We start from the raw sequence: 27,368 nt of genomic DNA on the forward strand, positions 1-27,368 counted from the left end.
GTTTATCTGTAGGTTATGGGCGGATTGGTTGAGTGGTTAACGCTCCGGCCTTCCATGCAGACGGCCGTGATTCTATCTCCGAAGTCGTCGTACGCATGGAATATTCAAAGGAAGTGTTTTTCTCCATCCCACACTACTCCAACAACCCAGGTGGAGTATAAAATGGTCTTAGGTGGATGTTGCGGTATCTTTGCTGTAGCATTCAAGTGAGGTGACACTATAACTGCTACCGTTGGAAGCACGGTCCCACTACAAACAGAATACAATACATCTCCAGCACACATGCAGGCATACACACATATGGAGATATTAGCTAGGGGGCATAGAGGTAGTAGTAAGCGCCTGATAAGCTCCTGCGAATTCCTCAAAATTTTATCAATTAATGTATATGCTAATTGTATTGATTGTATATTTGAGCACTTTAGAGTAGCTTTAACTGAGATAAAGTTCTTGGTTAATAGTTGCGTTCTTGGGATAGATCAGGCACCTCCCTCTCATTAATATTCGATAAACAATAGGCGTAGGATGAAGGTACATTGTATCTATATTAATGATGATTTTGTAACAAACCATTTTAAAGAATTGTAACAGCCGCATACTATGATTCAATGCTTATCTTCTATTTAAACTATTTGCGGACGGCAAAAAATATCGGACAAAAGTATATGGGAATTAAAAAAAACACCACGTCATATAATAAAAATCCCTGAAAGGGGTATTTGCTCGACAAAGTTATGCGACAGTGCTTTGAGGGTACTACATTTAACTTGATTGGCCATTTTATTTGAATTAGGTGATGGCTTCAAAATACCCATAGACCTTCATCTCAGCTTTCCTTTGTTTAAGTCTGGTTCGATATGTTTCCTCGCCTTTTAATGGTGACACTGTAAACTACAACGGTTATATCGCAATGGTCAATTCATGGATACTTACAGTGACGTATTTTGGGTTTGTTTTACTGGAAATTGACATTGGAGATGGTTGAGGTATGTACCTTATCTCATTGCAATTAAATCAATAAACAAATGATTGATAACAGTTGCAAAAAATCTTAAAACAGTTTACGCTCCACTGATGACGTGTTAAACGATATTGATGTCCTTTTGAAGTGTACAAGTTGCTGTTAGAGTGAACAAACATTTGAGCCATAATTAGTCAACTGAGTTCTGTTTGTGATGAACCAATTCCAAAAATGGCAAAAATATGAGTATTGAACTACTTTCAGTTGGCATTCATAAGCACTGTGAATGCCTATAAAGGAACACTATCAGCAGTGCATTGCTTGCAAGAACCGCCATAACGCATGTTTGGGTAGCCTTCTGACTATCAACCATTGAAGTTTTAGAGACACATTTTATCAGAAACGAACCTATCCCTGGCAGGAACATCAAATTATTTTTCACATGTTTACATATATTTGTCGAGTATGCATACACGTACGTTTCAAAACTATGTAACTCCGCTCATCCATGTTCAATCCTTCTACCTGTAAGTGGAATGTACATAAATGTATGTATATGTTATGCCACTTTATTATATATATTACATATAAAGGGTACAAGAACAAAATAAGTTTAACATCTGCCTATTGCCATTGGTTTTCGACAATAAATTATGATTAATCTATTTAAAGTGTCGTGGTTCTTTTTCTGGTTTCCAAAACGATTTTATACTTTAATATATCACCACCAGAATCAAATTCAGGGGAGAAAATACCACTGTAAAATCATCTGTCTTTAATAATTAGCTACTAAAAATGTACATTATGGAACAACTTCTATCAGTATGGCTATTTGACGACTCACTCGATCAATTAAAGAGTGACTCAAGGTTGTGTTTGTGTATATGGGTTCATCAAGAGACAGGTAAACCCTGATACTTCTTTATTTGAAAGTAGTCCGTTCTGTATGTGCACAAAGAAAATGTGCACCCTATTTGCACCAAAATGACGTGAATCATTCTGCAATGAAGGTCCTTTTATATCGTTCAGTTTGAAGATTATCTCGGTTTTTGGGTATTTTGTTTCATAAGTGTTTTTACATATACAAAAAAATAGCACGTTCTCTCACACTCACATCTACCCGTTTTAAAATAACACTGTCATCATCCTTCACCTGATTTCATCATCATCATCATCATCATCATCATCATCATCATCATCATCATCATCCATAATATATGAATATCATCATACACCCTACTCTTACATCATCGTCATCACATCACTGTCATCTTCCCAATTTCAATTTAAGAACAAGATGAAATGCTTAATTATAATGGATAAAACGTCCGAGAAATAGTATGAAATGATCTTTGTTCATCAGAAAATAATAAAATAACTTAAAGTAAGTAAACCTAATGTAAACATGTCTGGTTCTTAAAAGTATCACGATATGTATCGCATTTCGACACAGGTGGTACCTCGTACCTCGTCTAACAGTATATCTAAGAACTAATCTCCGCAAGTGACTTATCTCTAACTACATGTATTAACTGTAAATACATAATATTAACAATTCACTCTGTATTTTGTATATTTGATGAAAAATAAAATCTCGGTTTTTAGGTAAACGTAAATGTATATGCTATATTTAACTTCCAACATGTGCACTTAGGGAAACCTTTCAAATAAACACTGTTATAAATATCGTATTATATGTAATACAAATAACAACGCATTTACCTCTATTTAGTACAAACTCATAAAACACAAATACAATATTAATAAATGTCTTTTTCTTATTGAAATCTGAATGTCATCAATGCTATACTTATTTTGACGTCATTCTTTTCGCCAATTTGCCATGCTTCATCTGTACCAACAATTTTACATTATATATGCTGCGCCAAAATAACTTGCTATATGTCTGTACAATGGATTCATACAACTTTGTGTCAAAACAACAGTTAATTAAGTTGATCAGTGTTAATTGGTGACCGACGGAGATCTCTCTTGCGGAACTGTAGTCCGGTATCCATTTCCGGTATTAGATTGTAATAGTCTCTCCTTTTCCGATTCCGTTTCGCTTTGTTGGTCGATTGTATCGGAAAGGGGTACACCTTTGGTTTCTGGTACAAACATCGTACAGAAGGCAGATAAAAGCATGAGGCCTCCACATAGAAAATACATTATTCCTGGTACACGATTGTTCTGAAATGAAAAGAAAAAAAAGATATTGCTTAAAAAACAATTAAATATAATTTCCATATACACAGGGACATGCGAATCCCTTAAACGTCTATAATACCCAGGATAGGTAAACAAGAACATCCTGTAATCGATGTTATGTCCCCGTGATCATCAAAACACCTATGCTGACACTGGTTTATCGACCGTTTTCGACTGTTTTTGTTTCGTTATTGAGTTCAATGAGGTATATCTATTATACGGTACGAAGAAGAGTTATATTACATTCAAGCGCATTTTGCACGTGCACTTAAATGAATGGTGCGGATATAGCTGTTTCATATATGCAAGTTTTTCTTTATAATGAAAGATGTTTGTAATGTATACAATATTTAGAATCATTTAGTATACAAAGAGGGCTCTCATTGGTACACAATTTGCACCATCAGAACGGACAACATTAAATTAGCATACTGAAATAAAGATAAATAGCGCATAATGAAAAGAACCACACACAAATATATATGATAATAAATAATTACTTAAAAAATGATAAAAAAATATAAAAATGTTTTATTTCTGTCTATGGTTGGTCGAATTGCTTACAATCAACGTTAGTTTATAAAATAGAGAACATGAACCTATCCTCAGTTCACCAAAGGCTGTATAACAGTGTGGGTGTATATGCAACTTTATCTGGCACCTTCCTTTCTATAGGATTATGACTCAATGTGTTCCTTGTATCACCTTTATATATATATAAAAATGACACGAGTTCGTGACTGTGGTTGTTTAAATATATCCATCCCTATAAAGTCAAACACACACCCCATGCGTCTATTCAGAAATGCTATTTTCAGTATTTACGGTTTGAATAAAAACCGTATATCTGTTTAAGTCTTAACACATTTTTTTATGTTTAAGTCTTTATTTATTCATATATTTTTACTTTTTTTTTAATCGTGTTATTTTTTTGTTCTCTTTCTTTGTTTTACTTTTTACGTTTTTAATATATCACCCGACCGCTAACTGAGAATACACTGCCGAATACAATTCATGTATATAAACCATATGTTCTTTAAATTATTAAAAATGAGTTAATCAAACCTCAAGAAAGTGTTGATTGATACATACGTGCTCACCAATCAAAACAATGTGCTATCATTTATACAATATTTAACCGATAAATATTAGATTTTCGAAAATATGCATATTTCTGTAGGACTGGTATTTTGAACGTATAGCCCACGTAACTATCGGGCGCGTGAACTATATACTAGTTGACAGACAAAACTATCATCGAATTCAACGATTTTGAGAAGTTTATCTACATTAAATATTCATAATCAATCACGCCTACGTCAGGTGACGTCACCATAAGGCCCGGGGGACATAGCTGTATTCCCCGGACTTAGCAAGGATAGTCGGAGTTTTCGTGTGCCAACAGGAAGTATAGCACTACATCGCCCTGTCTATCTCACCAACTATGATGTATAAGGCGTTTTCTGATTGGTTTATAAAAATCTTCACGTGAAGGGGTAGACGAGTACGACTTTGATGTCACTTTTCAGGGAAGTGTATTACATATTCAGTACACGGTGCAACACAGCCCAAACGGGATCACTGCTGATATATAACAACAGATCAGGTCAACACAATTTTATTCACGAGGTACACTGACCTGACACTACAGCGACCTGCTCATTTAGGATAGTGACACAGTTTTAGTAGATTCCAAAAGGTTCCCTGTAAATTAATACAGCTGTTTTTCAAACCGGGTAGCATAACGAACGGAGATAGTTTGAACGTGTAGCCATGCAGGAACTGTGCGTGTCTTTGATTTTGCTGTTGTTTATCTCTGCCGTGACAGCGAAGGGGTATGGACACGGTGGATATCGCCAAAAACACTATGGCCAAAGCAACATCTATGGACATAAAGTCATTAGAACACTCCCAACACACCAGCAGTATCAGTTTGGTGGACAAATGCACTTCCGAAGTCCAATCCAGAGTCAGTTCGGAACCGGATTTATCTCCCGCCAAAACCCCGTGATATCAACGAGCACGACCCCATTTCAGAGTAGTGGTGTGGTTACCAATCGACTAGATGCACCTTTTGTAATAGGCGGCGTTCCTAATGTGATAAGAACGCAAGGGTCAGTCTTCCAACAACCTACACACCGTATCGTGGGTGTCACAAATACCGTCGCGTCTCCGGGAATGACATTTATTTCGTCCGGAGCTCAGGGCGTCCCGATTCAATCTTCTGGTAGCATTCCCATTGGAACCCAGATTGGTTCATTTCAAGGTCCAGGTGGAATTCCAGTGTCGCCTCCTGCAAGCTTTCCTATAGGATCACAGACTACAACCATACAAGCTACAAACGGATTTCTCAACGCTGGAACACCAGGATTCCCCGCTGGACTCGCGAATGGAAATTCATTCATTCAAAACAGTCCTATTGGCGGAGTGGTTCCGGTTGGTGCTCAACCAACCTTAGGTCGCGTACAAACCGGCAACATCCAAAATGATTTAGGATTCCAGAACGCCGGCTTTAATTTGCCTGTGACCTCAAATGCTGGGTTCGACTCGGTACCACAAGCATACGAGCAAAAGCAGGGTGGCCTTCAGACCGGCGTACCCACCCTAGGCAACCCTTTTAATGAAAGGGAAGAAGTTGGAATTCCGAAATTTGGAGGCTGGGCTCCCCCTGGAGCCACCGACGTGGTAGTTAGAGAGGACAATACCATCCCCATATACAAGGAACAGAGGTCGATAGCCGATATACTGAGACGCTTCCACATGAAGTGAACCAGCATGAAGGATATACAAGGATATAGCAGGTTTGTAATTTTTGACATTTGTCACCTAATAAATCGTGCTGATATCTTATGAATAATATTCTTGAAACTGTCTGGGTAAGAACATCTTTTTTCACATGATAGTGACTCGATGTATCTTGCAAAAATAAATATTCTTACAGATATAAACTGTCCTTTTCGCCTTTTTTGTTAATTCGATTTAATTCTATTTTCTTTTGTATTTGCCAGTAACATAAAAAATAATATTAAATGTATCGGGTATGAGATTTTCCGAATCAGTATTTTTTCGGTTGCTAAATTTGCGCCCTGTAAGAAACATTTAAGCTTAAGTCTATTGTTTTTTTTTCTTAGGGATCTTTGGTCTTTAAGTCATCAACATTATAGCTCGCGAAACATTTATGGGAAATGATTGTCCCTTTCCACAAATGTTCGACTTAAATATGTCTAGTTTATTATGCATAACTATTAAAAAGTCTAGATTTTAAATATAAAAAAAAATAAAAAAATAAAAAATGAACTCATACGTAGCATTAGTAAATTATTGTATGTCAACACAGAGATGACGTTGCCTTTTAGATAAGTCCTAATTGACCTAGCATCACCTTCATATTATCCAATCCCCGAGTATACGATAGAGCTCTGGACTTCTATTAAGTCATAGTTCTTTAAACAGTGTTTCGGCCCTTTTCATAGTTTTTACGTATATATAATAGTTCTAGTAATACGCAAAAATATATCTTAACTATGACTGTATTGGTGTATTTACTAGTCAAATAGTACAAACTCATCATATACGTCTGAGGTTAGTCCCTAATCAATCGAGGATTGGCCTAAGGATACAAACCCCATTTCACTTAATACACGTGCCCTTACCTCCACCTGTTTTGTGCATTTGGAAAGTTTTATGATAAATACATGGATGGATTGTAGTGATAATAAGGTTTTAACAGTGTTTTTGACGCCAGGAATTACAAAACTGGCAAATATGTTTTGCTGGAACAGTTTGGATTTGCTCCAAAGATTTTAAGCAAAAATATTTACATTTGCTCTGCATCCTTCCATTGTAATGTATTGCGAAGGCAAATGTTGCTATGAGCTGTTACAACATTTTCTATTGTAACGTCATCAATGTCTATTGTGACGTCATCAATTTAATTGTTGTCAACACTTGAATTGCTATTCAAAAACTGTCCGAAATAACTGAATAAAGCATAACTACTCTTATATCAAAATGTAAATATAAAAAATGAACATTTAAACAAATATTGTTATGGTCCTATAACACACATTTATATTGCTGACAAACTTACATAAAGCCTACCGGGCTTTATTAAGTTTGTCATCACTAATAACATTTGCCTAAACATTGATTGCTTAAATGTATCACAACACTGAAGCATGCTCTTAAGTGGTCTAAACAAGTAACGCCAGTATTCGATAGAAAATTATCCAAAAGAGTTTGTTCATTTACCAGCGGTCCATCTTTATGTATATATTAATTTTAACAGCAATTTACTCATTATGATAATCTCTGTTGATAACGTTAGAACGATGTTTAATAAGCTCAATACTAGAGAACTGAAACTGTAAGCTACATATTGTTTTTATTTTTTATAACATTAACTTAATTATGGTAACGTTTCTCCTTTCAGCTACTTACCATTTCGGACGGAAAGATCAGCTAGCACTTTGGGAAGGGATACCTGCTTAGTACGCTATCGGATAGATGCCTATCTATTTATACTTTAGGATGGATCGATACTTTAATTGCAATATGTAATGGACCGATAATGTAATTACATTATAGGACGACCGATAATTTAATTACACTATAGGATGACAGATAATCTAATTATCTATGTGACTGCCTATAATCTAATTACTCTATGGGCTTGCAGCGATAACCTAATTATACTATGGAATGGAAGGATACTCTAATTACACTATGGGTTACCGATATTCTTATTACACTATGGGTTACCGATATTCTTATTACACTATGGGTTACCGATATTCTTATTACACTATGGGTTACCGATATTCTTATTACACTATGGGTTACCGATATTCTTATTACACTATGGGTTACCGATATTCTTATTACACTATGGGTTACCGATATTCTTATTACACTATGGGTTACCGATATTCTTATTACACTATGGGTTACCGATATTCTTATTACACTATGGGTTACCGATATTCTTATTACACTATGGGTTACCGATATTCTAATTACACTATGGGTTACCGATATTCTAATTACACTATGGGTTACCGATATTCTAATTACACTATGGGATGGCCGATAATCTAATTACACTATGGGATGGCCGATATTCTAATTACACTATGGGATGGCCGATATTCTAATTACACTATGTGACTGCCTATAATCTAATTACTCTATGGGATTGCAGCGATCACCTAATTATACTACGGAATGGAAGGATACTCTAATTACATTATGGGATGGCCATAATCTAATTACACTATGGGTTACCGATATTCTAATTACACTATGGGATGGCCGATAATCTAATTATACTGTGGGTTACCGATATTCTAATTACACTATGGGTTACCGATATTCTAATTACACTATGGGATGGCCGATAATCTAATTACACTATGGGTTACCGATATTCTAATTACACTATGGGTTACCGATATTCTAATTACACTATGGGATGGCCGATAATCTAATTACACTATGGGTTACCGATATTCTAATTACACTATGGGTTACCGATATTCTAATTACACTATGGGATGGCCGATAATCTAATTACACTATGGGTTACCGATATTCTAATTACACTATGGGTTACCGATATTCTAATTACACTATGGGATGGCCGATAATCTAATTACACTATGGGTTACCGATATTCTAATTACACTATGGGTTACCGATATTCTAATTACACTATGGGATGGCCGATAATCTAATTACACTATGGGTTACCGATATTCTAATTACACTATGGGTTACCGATATTCTAATTACACTATGGGATGGCCGATAATCTAATTACACTATGGGATACCGATATTCTAATTACACTATGGGTTACCGATATTCTAATTACACTATGGGATGGCCGATAATCTAATTACACTATGGGATGGCCGATATTCTAATTACACTATGGGATGGCCGATATTCTAATTACACTATAGGATGGCCGATATTCTAATTACACTATGGGATTGAAGGATAATCTAATTACACTATGGAATTGAAGGATAATCTAATTACATCATGGGACGGAAGGATAATCATTATGGGATCAAATGATAATCTAATTCTACTATAAGAAGACGAATAAACTTATTCCACTATTGGATGGAAGGACGATCTAATCATTACTCTATTGGATGGGATATCTTTTCACCATGGGTATTATGGTCAGCTTAATTACATTACTAAATGGAATGATCAATTAGCTACAATTCGGGACAAGAAAATAAGCTAATAACACGTATGAATAAAAGGATGTGCTAATTGTGTTATGGGGAGGTGGATCAGCTAATAACATTTTTTAATTTTGGAAGGATATGTTAATTACACTTAGGGATGGAAGAATAAACTAATCACACTTTTGGCATGGACGGATTAAATAAATTTTTCCCAGCTGTCGGGGAAAGACAGTACAATCTCAACCCAAAATCATTCTTAATCGTATTCCGAAGGTTGAGATTTTTCTCTCTTACTCCTTAAGCGGGGAAAGACTTATTTTCCCTAATAACAAATACTAGTGGTAATTTAATGAAATGCAAACGTTTATTATATTACCAGCAGATCGGAATTATCATCCGTGATCTGCTTTTGTTGACGTGACGCCATGGCACTGTTGACGTGACGTCATGCAATTGCTATGACAGGGGAACACCCCCCCCCCCCCCCTCTTTACCCTGGGTAAGACTAACAGAATCTTCCCCTACCTTGAGGGTGTGACAAAGAAATATCTAATCCGAAGGGTGATGCTTTTTGGTTGTCTAACCAGAGGCTCTGCAGAGGGATAGACAACCGAACACATCACTTCGAGGGTTGGGTATTTCTCTGTTACACCCTCAAGGTAGGGGATGATTATTTTTCTCCCATCCTATTATTTCAGTCACAACTCCACCAACAGTAATCTGTTTGTAAACAAAAACACATGTGGGGTATGAATATCGTCAGTCACTTTCGATGACGTCACAATTACCGGTGATACATTTAAATGACGTCACAATTGGACACGTGATAATCGGCACGAGGCTATCTCCTCTAGGGGATGACAAGCTGATCTTTTCCGGCCGAAACGGGAGACACACCTGTAAAGGGTGGGATGATAAGACGTCTTTCACGGAAGTGTGGATATCTCTGTTTTATTGAAAAGCATATCACACTTAGGGATGAAGGGATCAACTTATCACACTATGGGAGGGAAAATTATCCGTATGTTCTACAGAGGAAACCATATCCTCCGTTTCCCCACAATACTGTTATATGAAGATCAAAATAAAATAATAAAGCTTTAATTTTGTATTTATTGGAATAACATTCTTTTTTGAAGGATGTTTTGTTCATTGTTCATTTTTTATAATTTGCAACTGAACATATATATATCAAATTAACAGAACTCGGGGAGGAAATAATAATAATTATGGTGTTTTTTATAAAAAACAGCGTTTTTTTAACATTCTTAAAATGAACATTTATTCGTGTAGTCTTTCAAACAACGAGTGAAAAATAAAACCAAAGTTTGTGAGCTACATGTGTGTAAAAATCAGAATCAAATATACCTGATTGCTATCAATTTCCGGTCGTTTTCTTTTGATCAATAGCTAAAGAATAATAAATAGTTTCAAATTTGCGGTTTTAATGAGGCTCATTCTCTTGACAAGCGATACAACTTCATGTAACTCATCCTGCGACCATTATTATAATTGTTTTAAAATGTTTCGCTTCTCTTTAACTGTTCTATTTTGCATTCACATCTGTTAATAGACCATGTTCTGTACATTTGTAACCTGACTTCGGGGTCACAGTAACATTCATATAGTAACGAGATCGATTGTTCCAGAAAACTTCTGCATTGATATGATTTAGAAAGACTGGAAGATGGAAGATTGGAAGTTTTTCGTATTTAGACATATTTGTGTTTTCCCCGCCTTTCTGGTATACAATGTGCTGTGAAGGATCAACACTGTATAATTAAGTACGATTGTAAAAATCTGATTTTAATTTATATTGATGCCTTAGCTGGATTTCATCATGTTTTATCCCCGAGAATGAAAACTAGGGCAAACTAAACACGTTAACAACCAGACCTGAACAAAGCACACATACCATAGTTACCATCTAGGTAAAACAAATATGACATGGTTACCTCGTAAGCAAACCACACATACCATAGTTACCACTTAGGTAAAACAAATATGACACAGCTACCTCGTAAGCAAAACACATATACCATAGTTACCACTAAAGCAAAGCATATAAACTACAGTTACCACGAAAGCAAAGCATATACACCACAGTTACCACGAAAGCAAAGCGCATACACCATTGAAACCTCATAAGCAAAGCACACATACTATAGTTACAACTTAAGCAAAGCACATACACCACAGTTACCACGAAAGCAAAGCATGTATATCAAAGTTACCATGTGTGCAAAGGCACACATACCATAGTTACCACTTAACTCTTTCCGTACCGCAACTCCTGTCCGGATTTCGTACCGGATGTACTTATTAGACTCGCCCCCGCGCATATAGCAAAATGGCGGATTTTTAATGTCCTTTTTAGACTAGGTGTAACTGCCGCAAGAATTAAACAGGTAACTGTGAACAAATATTATTATTGTTTCATGTTCTGGTTCATAGACAAACACTTCTTAATTTTCGCAGCATACTGACTAACTGGCAGCTGATAATGACGGATAAATCGACATTTGTCTTTCAATAAACGATACGATTCCTTTTATTTAACACAGCGCTGTAGTGCAGGTTTCCAATGGGGTTTGATTATGGTTACGAATGTGGAGTCGTTGATATTTTTCTAAATACAAGTCGATTTCGTCAAGACTTATATTAGAATATTCAAATTTACTTCCATAAGTCTCAACAAATATCTGATGATGAATTTACGAGTGTTCGTATCGAATTAAGTTGCCGCCATCTTGTTTACATTTGAGGCACCAAACGCAAACATCTTGCGGCAAATGCGAAAACATTAAGTCACATAATAAAAAAGTGTACTCTGCACAACTAAAATTATTTCTTCCAAACTGATGGGTTCTGATTTTAGCGACAATTAAAGGTTTTTTCGCGACAGTCTCGTGCGATAACCAACTAAACATCAGGCAGGTTACATCAAAGTCTCTTGTCGTGTGTACACGACAACGGTACGGAAAGAGTTAAGCAAAGCACATAAATCACAGTTACCACGAAAGCAAAGCATATATATCAAAGTTACCATGTGTGCAAAGGCACACATAACATAGTTACCACGTAAGCAAAGCATATATACTATAGTTACCATGTAAGCAAAGTAGATATACCATAGTAACAACGAAATTAAAGTACATCACCACACTTTCATGCATCATGTAAGCATAGCAATCATGCTGAAGTTACTACATAAACAAAGCACAGATGTCATAGTTACCACGTAAACAATTAACGGCGAAACCATTCCTCCAAGTCTTGACAGGGAATTTTGAAGACCATTTCCTATATTTCTGGAAAATGATTACGATATAGTGTTATTTAAACAAGTGTTATAGCATAAATAAGACATTTTGGACAAGCATTCACTGAAAGGTATTGGTAATGCCGACAATAACATATACGATATAACATTAAATAGACAATACTAACGTAATCGTATACACAAATAGATATATATGTGAAAAAGGTCATTCAAAACAATACTTTTACGAAACGAAATATACATTCCGAATTACATTAAATTATTATCTTTATTGAAGAAAGACAGTTTGCCTTTAAAAGGAAAACATAATTTTAAGTGTAAAAAGTAATTGAAAAGCAACTATCTTTAATGAGCAGTTTATGTCAAGCACTAATAAATTACTGTATGTTCAATACTATTATACCATTTCCTACTTAAGAGAGTAAAATAATGAAGCCTTTAGATTTTTACATTGTTTTTATTTGTTCAAGGACACAGAAAGTGTTGAAAAGTATAGTTTATATTTAATGCATTTAAGAGAAGTTGTCTCGTTTAGTGATCCATGGAGGATTGTTGGCTTTTATCAAGCCACGCGTGAGACGGCAGACGCTGTTTGCCAATTGGACAGGGGAGGTTGTTAATATCAAAGGGCAGCTGCAATAGCTTTTGCTATTCCGTGAATTATTTCACTTTGCTTTGTATTTACCTTAACACAGCGGACTGTCATATACCTTTTGTTTTGCCTAATTACCGAACGACAGTGAGATATGTCTCCTTTCCTAGGGTGTAATTACCTAACGACAGTGAGATATGTCTCTGTAACGAGGTTGTACTTACCTAACGACAGTGAGATATGTCTCTGTAACGAGGGTGTACTTACCTAACGACAGTGAGATATGTCTCCTTTACTAGGGTGTACTTACCTAACGACATTGAGATATGTCTCTGTAACGAGGGTGTATTACCTAACGACATTTAGATATTTCTCCTTTACTAGGGTGTACTTACCTTACGTCAGTGAGATATTTCTCCTTCATTAGGGTGTAATTACCTAACGTCAGTGAGATATTTCTCCTTTAGTAGGGTGTAATTTCCTAACGACAGTGATATATGTCTCTGTAACGAGGGTGTAATTACCTAACGACAGTGAGATATGTCTCCTTTACTAGAGTGTAATTACTTTACGTCAGTGAGATATTTCTCCTTTATTAGGGTGTACTTACCTAACGACAGTGAGATATGTCTCTGTAACGAGGATGTAATTACCTAACGACAGTGGGATATGTCTCTGTAACGAGGGTGTACTTACCTAACGACATTGTGATATGTCTCTGTAACGAGGGTGTACGTACCTAACGACAGTGGGATATGTCTCTGTAGCGAGGGTGTACTTACCTAACGACAGTGGGATATGTCTCTGTAACGAGGGTGTACTTACCTAACGACAGTGGGAAATGTCTCTGTGAGGAGGGAGTGCTTACCTAACGACATTGAAATATGTCTCTGTAACGAGGGTGTACTTACCTAACGACATTGAGATATGTCTCTGTAACGAGGGTGTACTTATCTAATTACATTGGGATATGTCTCTGTAACGAGGGTGTACTTACCTAACGACATTGAGATATGTCTCTGTAACGAGGGGGTACTTATCTAATTACATTGGGATATGTCTCTGTAACGAGGGTGTACTTATCTAACTACATTGGGATATGTCTCTGTAACGAGGGTGTACTTACCTAACTACATTGAGATATGTCTCTGTAACGAGGGTGTACTTACCTAACGACATTGAGATATGTCTCTGTAACGAGGGTGTATTACCTAACGACATTTAGATATTTCTCCTTTACTAGGGTGTACTTACCTTACGTCAGTGAGATATTTCTCCTTCATTAGGGTGTAATTACCTAACGTCAGTGAGATATTTCTCCTTTAGTAGGGTGTAATTTCCTAACGACAGTGATATATGTCTCTGTAACGAGGGTGTAATTACCTAACGACAGTGAGATATGTCTCCTTTACTAGAGTGTAATTACTTTACGTCAGTGAGATATTTCTCCTTTATTAGGGTGTACTTACCTAACGACAGTGAGATATGTCTCTGTAACGAGGGTGTACTTACCTAACGACAGTTAGATATTTCTCCTTTATTAGGGTGTAATTACCTAACGACAGTGGGATATGTCTCTGTATCGAGGGTGTACTTACCTAACGACAGTAAGAAATGTATCTGTGACGAGGGTGTAATTACCTTACGACAGTGGGATATGTCTCTGTAACGAGGTTGTACTTACCTAACGACAGTGAGATATGTCTCTGTAACGAGGGTGTACTTACCTAACGACAGTGAACTATGTCTCTGTAACGAGGTTGTACTTACCTAACGACAGTGAGATATGTCTCTGTAACGAGGGTGTACTTACCTAACGACAGTGGGATATGTCTCTGTAACGAGGGTGTCTTTACCTAACGACAGTGGGATATGTCTCTGTAACGAGGGTGTACTTACCTAACGACAGTGGGATATGTCTCTGTAACGAGGGTGTATTTACCTTACGACAGTGGGATATGTTTCTGTAACTAGGGTGGATATGTCTCTGTAACGAGGGTGTATTTACCTTACGACAGTGGGATATGTCTCTGTAACGAGGGTGTATTTACCTTACGACAGTGGGATATGTCTCTGTAACGAGGGTGTATTTACCTAACGACAGTGGGATATGTTTCTGTAACGAGGGTGGATATGTCTCTGTAACGAGGGTGTACTTACCTAACGACAGTGGGATATGTCTCTGCTGTGAAGACGATTAAGGATGTCCACGCGGCACCAACGCAGAGTTTACAGGTTAGAGCGAAGCCGTTGATGATCATATTCTTGTGTTCTATATCTGCAATGATAAAGTAAATTTTTATTTTTTTATTTCACGCGTTTCCGTGAAAAATCTATTCACCTGTCTCACAGGAGTTCATTTTACATAGAGAATAAGTGCCATGACGGCATTCATAATTTCCCTATTGACTAATGCAATAACACTAACAGCACTGCAGCAGTACTAAAGAGGAACACTACGCTTAACCTTGTAGGAAATTCAAGTTAACGCAGAAATATATGTTTTAAGACAGAATCGACTGACAGGAGTCTAACAGTTCCACCCCATCTTTCATTGAATGTCAATGTGTTGTTTTCCAAGGAGGAAGATGATATAACAGTGAATAATCTGAGTAACGGGATATTTCAAACGAAAATTCACATAATTATTTTAATATTTTTTACTCTTTAAGCCTGTCCTCTAACCCTAGAAAGACACATCCTTCATTTTATACAGCATTGGTATATTGGTACTTCAACATTTAACAAACAACCATCATTTATGCAACAATAAATCCAATGGGAAAAGAGGTGACCTGACTTGTGATAATCGTTCGGAAACTCTCAAATTTGCCATGTGTTTATTGTCAGGCTACTCTGATAACCTCTGACTGCCATTCGGTATTTTTCTATTCTTATCGGTGGGTAAACTGTAAATGTACTTGTTTAAGCGCACTCAAATTTTAGCGCAGTTTCAAATTTTAATAGATTAGCGCATTTATGAATCAGCGTTTCAAGAAATCGTGCAATAGAGAACAATATATAAGAATTGAAATAGGCGCATTCATGATTTAGCGCAATATTCAAAGCGCGATAAAGCGCTAAATTATGACTACCGCTAAAATATTTACGTTTTAAGTAATCATGAACTTTGAGCTTATAATTACCTGAGATTTCCACGCATGCTACCACGATACCTGCCAGGCCACCAGTCACAAAGAAAACCAAACAAGTCAGTCTCCGGCCAATACTGTGAAACGACAACATCTGTTAAAAGCAAACCAGTCAATCGTTGTCTTTAGTACGGTCACCATAACAGTGGAGTTATATTAATGTCTATATAACTAACACGATTTAGGTTAACAACAGGAAGATGAAGAGTACTTGTCCAGACGATCATTATGAGGCATAACGTTGCAGACATTTTGTGTAGTAACGACAGAACACCTTATTCCCATGGATGCATTAGCAAGGTGGCATATGACAAGTAGATAACGATACGAAATCCGTTTATTATTTTAAAAAAAGAGTTAATGTCTATGTTTTGAAACTTGACCTTCGAGTAGCCCATTCTATGAAATGACGTATGAGTGTAATAAATCATTCAAGAAACTTTTATATATTCAAATTTCGTTAAGATAGTTAAGAGAATCCATTGAAGTTTGATTGCTATTTTACTAACCAGTTGGCCATGTAGTAGGTGACGATCTGGGCGGGGATATCAATAATATTAATGAGAAAGATGTTGATGTAGATATTACCGGAAAGATTCTGGACACCAAAGGAAATGGCGTAATACACGTACGCAGCTGTCACCCTGGCAACACAAAGACAATCTGCTCTCAATCAGCAATTCCGTCTTTGCGTATTGCAGAGTTATCTTCTCTTGGGAGCAGGTATTGATTGTTACGTCATTGGTTTGTGTGAGAAAATGACGTCGTGTTCTCAAACATTGATGACGTTACTCTCACAAAAAAAGTGACGTAACAATCAATACCTGCTCCTAAGAGAAGATAACTCTGCAATACGCAAAGACGGAATACAATTATAGTGTTAATACTCTATAATGTAGACTTTTGTTTCAATAAAAGACTTTACGATGACACCAAGATTGACAAATTACGCCTTACATCTTTTACATTTAATTGATCAATTTAAGGTACGTTTTGCAGTAATTAACACAGAATATTTTCCCCGATTAAACTGAATTATCTCCCTTTTGTAAATTTGCTTCCAGTTGCACTATGATACGTAACTGACCGTCTAGAAGTTAGATACATTTTGAATAAATGCAATTTTTTTGTGTCATATTTTATGAGCTTTTGATCAACGTTTCTACCATAAATATTAAGCCGCAATATAACTCCATGCAATTATTCGTAAAAATAATATCCACGCCAGGATATTCCACATTTTTCAAAAAGTTTAACCCTAACCAAACAATGGTGTTATCAATGTATCATAGCCAGGGAAGGCAGGCCTATAAAGGACTTTGGGCGTTATGGGTCATCTTTGGCCTCATAAAAAGCGAAAATTTCAAATTGAACTTAGTTACCAATTTCTGTTATAAACATCCTATTGGTTAATTAGGGGCATCTTTCTTGGTGTATTTCTTTTCAAATGCGCATGCGTAGATGCCCTACCATAGCAACGAAACTGCGTTGCTATGCACAAATAGCCTAGATAACAAGTTTAAGCATGTCAAATTTTCATTTGTTTCTCTTTCAAAATTTGATGAGTGTTTAGTTAATTTCCTTCAAAATGGCCAATTCTCAACCAAATAGCGCAAAACAGACGATATGCACGCATTTAATGTTGAAAATGTGCGTTTATGTTTCTCTTTGTAATGATATATCTCCTTAACCAGATGTCAAATGAATTGAAAATTGTATATTTGCGTTCTTCATTTAGTCCAGATTTCGAATATAACAACTAATTATAAATCCCCGATGAGGCCGTAAATGACCCTTAACGCCCGTGGTCCTTTGACAAAATTATAACTGGCGATCAACTTACCATCCAACTGCCAAAAGCAAACTCCGCGACAGAAGTTTCCTGGAGCATAAAATGTCCCGTAAAGTGAAGGATTGTTTTGATTGGTTGATTGACGAATCACTGTCAGCTATGTCTGTCAACCTCGTCGTATCCGGTACGTCTTTGCTATTTGTCTTTGCGATCTGTATAACGATTTTCACTGCCTGTTCTTCTTTTCCATGGGTTACCAACCACCTAAAACTTTCTGGAAAGTACCTGAATATATATAAACCAATAGATAGTTTTGTGATGACGACAATCTTGAAACGCATGTCAGTTTGGATGTGGTCGGCGTGAAACGAAGCTAATCCAACATTTTTGATATGCACAATCGATACGTTGATGAAAAGGGTACCTCGGGATAAACATGTTCAGACCTCGTTAAGATGATCGAATCTTGTAGCCGATGTCGTCAAATTAAATTGAATTTAAAACATATGTATGGAATAATAAATAATCTTTATTTATTTTAACGTCGTGTACATTGTCAACAACAAACATGAGCTATATATATATGTAGAGCTTTTAGTACGACGCCGCTAAGGTTACAAATGTTGTTTTCGTGGTGGAGAAAAACCACGGGGGACACCCACTGTGCCATCGGAGGGATAACAACTAGCCCTATCAGACATCACTCTCTTTTTTCCGCCATCGCTGGGGATCGAACCGAAATTCTTGGGAGTGTGAGTGGTCTGAAGCTCACGCTTGATTGCACACAGTACATGTATTAATGACTGTGCGCGTTAGCGATCGCAGCAACCGAGGCACCAAATAATATTATTATACCTTCTGTTAAAATCTCGTAATCTGATTGGTTGAGAAAGATGTGAACATTTTCAATATTCCTTGCTCGTTTTACAAAGATAAAGAAGACAGGGTGACATTCCAAAAAATATCACATGCGCCAACCGTATGCGTGCCCGGTTCGTCCCAGTGCCAGGGTGTTATTCCAAAAATTGTTACATGCGCCAAACGGATGCGTGCACGGTTCGTCCCAGTGCCAGGGTGTTATCAAATCACATTCATGGTTGGTTCATTCGACAACTGTTGAGATGAAGTCTTGGTTTATGTCAAATCAACACAAGGACCTTTAAAAATGGTGAAGTGGTGAAACACCTAAACATGACACTCGGTATAATAAAATATATTATATACCTACTTCTTTAGATAATTTGGCAAAGAGTTACTCACCACCATGCCAACAGCCACGGGACTGAGGTGACGGCTGTGGCTAAGTGAAGGTATTTCCAATTATGCAGCCACATACAAACGAAGGCAAATAGTCCACACCACACTGCCCATATAGGAAACGTAGTAGTCATTGCGCGGTATCTGGCCGGTGTAAACTCTATGAGGTAGGTGTAGAAAACTGCAATATAGCATCCAACGGCAAAGCCAATGAAAAATCGGAGTACAGCGAACATCTGCCATGACACAGAGTAAGCTGCAATGACATTGGTTACAGCAAGGGTCAGCACGGACAGAAAATATATAGGTTTTCTTCCGTAGGCATCCGCAAAATGTCCAGAAAAGAATCCGCTGACAAAAAGGCCCGCCATCTGGATAGTCGTGATGGTTGATGTGATCAGCTCCCGATCGCAGACGAGATTCCACTTTGAAATAAAAAGTGAATCATGATTGAATCCAGTTTATCAAGAACTCTACACACAGTTCTACCTGAGTAAACGGGTTTCTATGACTACAAGGTTTTATCACAACCCTCGGGATATTCAGAGGATACCCCCATGTATAGTCTAACAATTCTACGCCAAATTAAGCCCAACCTCAAACAAATTGCAAAAGAAACTCTTTATTCATTATCGTAATATATATTGTGTGGTTAAACACAAATACAAATTCGAAAAAGTTGTTACATACGTACATATAATCATACCGTTTTTCTACAATTTAATACTACTGTACGCCGCTGGCATTTTGCCATATAACCAGATAGAATTAAAATTAGTCCCGAATATTTATAAGTTCATTATTGTAACAACAACATCTAGAAGAGAGTTCTAGCGGTTTACAATCCGCTCACTTTAAAATGTTTTCTCAAGTTCAGCCTACTCCTTCTTTTTACCAGTTATAGTCCCGGATATTAATAAGTTCATTATTGTCTATCTCATAGTTATAAAAACATTCAGGTTGCCCTCATCGTTTATCCTATTAGGTTCAAATTATTTGATTATTGGTGATTTAACAACATCATCTGGAAGAGAGTTCCAGCGATTAAGAAACGTTCTTTTTACACAACCCATACGAGTTTCTATGTGGCGTTTCGATGACTAGTACGGTACATGTATTTACACTGTCACCTTCAACAGACAAAAGACCAGTGAAGCGTATCCACACAAAGGTGTAAAATGTGTACGAATTGTCCACAAATTCGATGTCGATTCGGTTACGCTGTACGATTCATGATCACTGGTCATTTGTCTGATGAAGGTTACAGAGTACATACCGTACTAGTCATATAAACGTCACAAAGAAACTCGTATTGGTTGTTTAAAAAGAACTTTTCATAATCTATGCTTACCAAACTGAAGAATATGTTTTGAAAAAAGAGAGTTTCAGTGGTTTACAATCCACTCACTTTAAAATGTTTTCTTAAGTTCAGTCTACTCCTGTTTTTACCAGTTATAGTCCCGGATATTAATAAGTTCATTATTGTCTATCTCATAGTTATAAAAACATTCAGGTTGCCCTCATCGTTTATCCTATTAGGTTCAAATTATTTGATTGTTGGTGATTTAACAACAACATATGGAAGAGAGTTCCAGCGATTAAGAAAAGTTCTTTTTACACAACCCATACGAGTTTCTATGTGACGTTTCGATGACTAGTACGGTACATGCAAATGACCAGTGAAACGTATCCACACAAAGGTGTAAAATGTGAACGAGTTGACCACAAATTCGATGTCGATTCGGATACGCTGTACGATTCATGATCACTGGTCATTTGTCTGATGAAGGTTACAGAGTACATACCGTACTAGTCATCGAAACGTCACATAGAAACTCGTATTGGTTGTGTAAAAAGTACTTTTCATAATCCATACTTACGAACCTAAAGAAAATGTTCTGAAAAAAGGAGGGATCAGTGGTTTACAATTTGCTCACTTTAAAATGTTTTCTTAAGTTCAGTCTACTACTGTTTTAGCAGTGATACACTGTGTTCCCTTATTTATGTTTTGAACTAACAATCCCTCTGTGACAGTTCTATCATATCCTGCATGTGTTAGTTTATATAGTTTGACTATATCCCCTCTTGGTCTCCTGTGTTTCAGTGTTGGTAATGTAAGTATCCTCAGTCTGTTTTCATAACTTAGATATTGTTTATTTCTTTGTGTTTCTTTTTTTACATTTTCTAACTTATTTATAGATATTTTTGTAAATATGGGTTGCCTAGGGTTTTGATTGTGATCCATTAAAACAATCAAGTAACAAGAGGTGACGTCTTAATCAGCACAGTAATCTATTAAAGGAGATAAATAAGGCTATGTAAACGATCGCTATATTTATTTTGCATAGCAGCAAGCGTAAGAAACAATCTATACTTAGGTATATAGGTATCGTCCAGCCACGAATGTACTACAGGGAAAAAATCACTTTAGATTTTTTCTTGACTGCAATTATGCTTTCCAGTTAGTTTATTGAAGCTGAGGCCTGAAATGCATGTCAGTCTAATGATGGTACAATGACCATGAAAATATACAAATCATCAGCCACCATAAGATTATGAATAACTCGTGTAACAAAACCGTACAGGGATGAAAATGTGCAAGATACACACAACAGAAAGATTTACACGGAGACCCTTGAGAGGTACAAGGAAGTGACAGGAAATCCCTCATTATGTGAGAAGGAATGCTTACTGTGAGAAGTTGTTGTCCCTAAAATGTAGATATCGACAGCTAGTAATAATAGAGTGGTGAAATGTGACCTACAAAATCACATAGAGACACCACCTCTTAGTGTAGTACTTTATCCGTAACAAAGCTACATGAACATGCCAGAGCTGTTTTAATAATAATAATGATAATTCGAGGTTCTTATATAGTGCTTTACACTCCCCAGGTCGTAGGTCGTCTCAACGCGGTTCACGAATTATTATTCGTGGTTAACATCTTTCGCAACTCCCGGGGGAGCATATAGCCGGTGCTTTCAACAATTCTATTGTTTATTCTCCTTGATTTTGAAGGTCCCTAATATTCTGCCTTAATTTCATCGATTTTAAATTTTAAATCGTTCATTTTTCTTTAGGGTATGCAATCAAAACGACACTGAAGTTGCTATTTCCTGATTTGCATATTATGATCATCTTCGGACTAAGTGTCAGCTATTGTGTTGGTCTATGTGCTATAAATCCTTTTGCACACCAAATGTGGTTGTGCAACTTGCAACAATATGGAACAACCAACGTTGAAGCAAATGAGGATATGTAAATCGTAGCACTTGTTTCTAGTACTGATGTAATAAAAGGTTGATATTATAAACATATATTGAACTCATACTCACCTCATTTACAATGTTGTACATGTCGTTTTGAAACCTGTGTCTACTGCAAGAGGAAACGGACGTATTGGCTGGAGGAGAACATTTCTTGAAAGAGGAGTTTGTCCAGGGACTCTCCGTCACGTGACTATCTGTTCTATTTATAGGTACATTATAGTCGCACCACCAGTCGGGTATGACGCCCACATATGACATCATCATCATACTCCACGCGACCGGAAGTTTACTTCCCATGACAACGGTGTACATGAGAAATTGAAACCTTCCGAACCCACCACATCTTTGTAATATGTCTTCCAGGAATTCACTTATCGACTGCATCGTATCTGGTTTACGTGTCCATCTACGAAACGATGGCTGCGTATGTTGCTACAATTAGTAGAAAGCAGTTTAAATACACATGACACTTGTTATCAACACACAAGCATTTCTTAAGAATTCTCTAAAATTCATACATAGAATCAAGATTATTTATGGATATAATATTCTATTGAGAAGTGTTTTCTTTGGCTTTCAAATCAAGTAGTTTTTATAATAAAATCTTTTCTTCAAAAAGTACATATAGTTTTTGCTCTGTTTTATCATCTTATCCTAGTTATCCACCGGTGTGTTTAGGCCACTTTCGCGTATCCGGTGCAACCAGTTGAACCTAAAAAGAAAACGACAGGTGCATATCTAAATCGAGGCTGACCTCAGGAATATTCGTCACGTGTATATTGAGGCGTCAAGATGTGCCTGAACGAAACTAAAATTCTGGCTATTGCTAGTTTGCGTTATTTCTTTATAGAACAAGGTAAAACCACATGTAGATTTTAATAAACTTTATACAATGTATTGGAAGCGTGAAAGAAGGGCAAAATATTCTTGATACATTATTATTTATTCTCCGAAACTGTACATTTTATCTCTGTCTGTAGTTCGGTCCAAGTGCGTGCGTTTATAACCGTGGATTATTTCTGTGCCACCTGTACCGTTTCAACCGAGATAAGCGAATGTAACCGTCGGCTCTCTAACGTAGAACACTTATAATTAGTTCAGTCATCAGAAGCAATCATCAGACGTCACAGAAATAAGTGCCTTATAAAGCTTGTATTTAAGGGCATATTGTGATTATCAATATTGTGAAGATGCAGTGTCCTACATATTAACAGAGATCTGTATGATTCAGTATCCTACATATTAACAGAGATCTGTATTAATGAGTATCCTACATATTAACAGAGATCTGTAAGATTCAGTGTCCTACAAATTAACAGAGATCTGTATAATTCAGTGTCCTACATATTAACAGACATCTGTATGATTCAGTGTCCTACATATCAACAGAGATCTGTATGATTCAGTGTACTACATATTAACAAAGATCTGTATGATTCCGTGTCCTACATATTAACAGAGATCTGCATGATTCAGTGTCCTACATATTAACAGTTCTGTAAGATTCAGTGTCCTACATATTATCAGAGATCTGTATGATTCAGTGTCCTATATATTAACAAAGATGTGTATGATTCAGTGTCCTACATATTACCAGAGATCTGTATGATTCAGTATCCTACATATTAACAGAGATCTGTAAGATTAAGTGTCCTACATATTAACAAAGATCTGTATGATTCCGTGTCCTACATATTAACAGAGATCTGTATGCTTCAGTGTCCTACATATTAACAGAGAGCTGTATGATTCAGTGTCCTACATATAAACAGAGATCTGTATGATTCCGTGTCCTTCATATTAACAGAGATCTGAATGATTCAGTGTCCTAAATATTAACAAAGATCTGTATGATTCAGTCATATTAACAGAGATCTGTATGATTCAGCGTCCTACATATTAACAGAGATATGTATGATTCAGTGTCCTTCATATTAACAGAGATCTGAATGATTCAGTGTCCTAAATATTAACAAAGATCTGTATGATTCAGTCATATTAACAGAGATCTGTATGATTCAGCGTCCTACATATTAACAGAGATATGTATGATTCAGTGTCCTTCATATTAACAGTTCTGTAAGATTCAGTGTCCTACATATTAACAGAGATCTGTATGATTCAGTGTCCTACATATTAACAGAGATATGTATGATTCAGTGTCCTTCATATTAACAGAGATCTGTATGATTCAGTGTCCTACATATTAACAGAGATCTGTATGATTCAGTGTCCTACATATTAACAAAGATCTGTATGATTCAGTGTCCTACATATTACCAGAGATCTGTATGATTCAGTATCCTACATATTAACAGAGATCTGTATGATTCCGTGTCCTACATATCAACAGAGATCTGTATGATTCAGTGTCCTTCATATTAACAGTTCTGTAAGATTCAGTGTCCTACATATTAACAGTTCTGTAAGATTCAGTGTCCTACATATTAACAGAGATCTGTAAGATTCAGTGTCCTACAAATTAACAAATCTGCAAGATTCAGTGTCCTACATATTAACAGAGATCTGTTTCATTCAGTGTCCTTCATATTAACAGAGATCTGTATGATTCAGTGTCCTACATCTCAACAGAGATTTGTATGATTCAGTGTCCTACATATTAACAGATATCTGTATGATTCAGAGTCCTACATATTAACAGAGATCTGTAATATTCAGTGTTTATATGGCCAATATATTTCTCAACTCCATGGGGAGCCTACAGCTAGCCGTTTCTGCATTTTCGGTGCTCGCAGCTTGCATTCAACAATTCCAGCTCTGCCCAACCATGTTCTTATTTACAGCTGAGTAGACGGGAATAAGCGGACTTAAGTATTTTGTCCAAAGATACAACACAGTGCCGTGACGTGAATCGAACCCGCAACCCTTTGGTCACGAGCCCGGCGGCCACTAGACTATCGTGCCTCTAACATTAACATAAAAAGTTGAATGCAGTAATATGTAACGTTTACAAACCTGATGTGACTTAATAAACCCAAAAGCACTTCCCTCATGACGATCTGTACACAGAAGTATCCTCCATGACAGGTTGTATTGGTTTATATTAGTGCATATTGTCCGTTATCTCTCCTGTTATCTGATAGACAAAGTAACACTGAAGCTGACCTGGTCATCTGGGTTATCCTATAGACACAATATCAGTCAAGCCTCACAACAAGGATTATTATCTAGAACACATAAACGGAAGTAACACGTGGTACAAAGACCAAACACGTTATCAAATGATATCTACATATGCATATAAGGATAAAGTATGAAGGAAATCTAACAAGTCCTAAAGTAGGAATGATTTTAAAATTGAACGCCTTAATGGCCGAGGGTAACTAACTAGCTTCAGAAAGCAGATTATTATTGAAAATTGAATAATGAAAATGACTATCTATCGAATACAATCATGACAGGATAGGAACCAAGTATGTCTAGGGGCACTATTTTGTTAATTTAGCATTTGTACTGACTAAAGCGATTTTGGGTTATTTTTTTCATTGATTGTTGCGACTTTTACATTCAGTCGCCTCCATGCCAGCCTGCAATCCGGGTACTTAGTTCTTTGTGCGATTTTCAACACCAAATAAAAAGGACTATGAATGTTTATGTCTTTCATCAAGATGGTTTAAGTGTTGAAAATACGAAACAACTCGCACATTTCCGGATAACATATCAACCCTTCCTCCTTCCGTACCTTCTCCAATTCATGTAATGATCTGTAGCGACCTTTGCGGTACAGCCGTACATGATGTTATCATCAGCGAAGAGGTGAGTTTAATAGCATAAACAAAAGTTGGAAGCGAACCTAGAACCTCCAACCAAGCCTTCAATGACGGGTGGTATAACACGTTCTTACTGTTAATTAAGTTATTTACCTTTAATCAGTAAAGTGTAGTGTAAGATTTAGCCAGTCATGGTGCATCAGAGATATTATATGTATTGTGTATGTAACATAAGTTACTGACGCTTTCTGTTAATTATCATAACTCCTACATCAAAGCTATTACATGTAGGAGTCCTTTAACCTACGTGGAGGTACTGACGTACGCTTTCTGTGAATTCTCACAGCCCCTGACCACCTGTTAACCTCGTCTGCGAGGACCTGAACACGTGATATCACTGATGATTGATATTAATTCTTACCATTAATGAACATATGTTTATCCTACTTAGCTCCTCCCCACACACGCCTTAGTGATAGTTTCAGCAGGAATATTTAGGTGTAGTTACTTATCAAATGCATTGCTGAGGTCTTTAATACGGATGACGTTTTGCCGTTGCCAAACCTCAATGTCCTGATAAAGTTTTGGTAAAATTTCTAGGAAGCACTTTAAACATGTAACAGGAAGCGAACCTATGGAATTTGTACCCGTAATCAATAATTGAAAAAGGCAAGCTGATCAATTTTGAGTTATATAATGAATTATTGGCCCATCACTAGTTACCATCAGATGTAAAAAAAAAAAAAAAAAAAAAAAAAAAAAAAGACAAACAAGAGGCCTAGAGGGCCTGAATCCCTCAAATGGACATTTAAACAAACACAGAAACATATTCTGATCAAATATGTCACGTACTGCAACTATAGGCTCTATCTCTCAGCATATTGAAAGAGAAGAATTTTAAACACTTATCAATTCCCCCC

At 36.6% G+C, this 27,368-nt stretch overlaps 2 protein-coding genes across 2 annotated transcripts; one reads left to right on the plus strand and one right to left on the minus strand.

Annotated features, from left to right (window-relative positions):
• Positions 1-357: 357 nt before the first annotated feature.
• LOC110461862 (solute carrier family 22 member 6-A-like) lies at positions 358-23,420 on the minus strand. Its single transcript, XM_021515584.1, has 9 exons — positions 23,384-23,420; positions 22,784-23,149; positions 19,452-19,873; positions 18,243-18,476; positions 16,909-17,043; positions 16,394-16,476; positions 15,408-15,525; positions 12,611-12,683; positions 358-3,151 (listed from the first exon to the last, which is right to left on the minus strand). Exons 2-9 carry the CDS (start codon positions 23,099-23,101, stop codon positions 2,927-2,929), a joined length of 1,608 nt encoding a protein of 535 aa, XP_021371259.1. The 5' UTR covers positions 23,102-23,149; positions 23,384-23,420; the 3' UTR covers positions 358-2,926.
• LOC110461863 lies at positions 4,718-9,853 on the plus strand. The gene is made up of 2 exons (XM_021515585.1): positions 4,718-5,970; positions 7,602-9,853. Exon 1 carries the CDS (start codon positions 4,943-4,945, stop codon positions 5,936-5,938), a length of 996 nt encoding a protein of 331 aa, XP_021371260.1. The 5' UTR covers positions 4,718-4,942; the 3' UTR covers positions 5,939-5,970; positions 7,602-9,853.
• Positions 23,421-27,368: the final 3,948 nt, after the last annotated feature.

This window comes from Mizuhopecten yessoensis, unplaced genomic scaffold (genome assembly GCF_002113885.1).
Source record: "Mizuhopecten yessoensis strain PY_sf001 unplaced genomic scaffold, ASM211388v2 scaffold10693, whole genome shotgun sequence".
Taxonomy (NCBI): domain Eukaryota; kingdom Metazoa; phylum Mollusca; class Bivalvia; order Pectinida; family Pectinidae; genus Mizuhopecten; species Mizuhopecten yessoensis.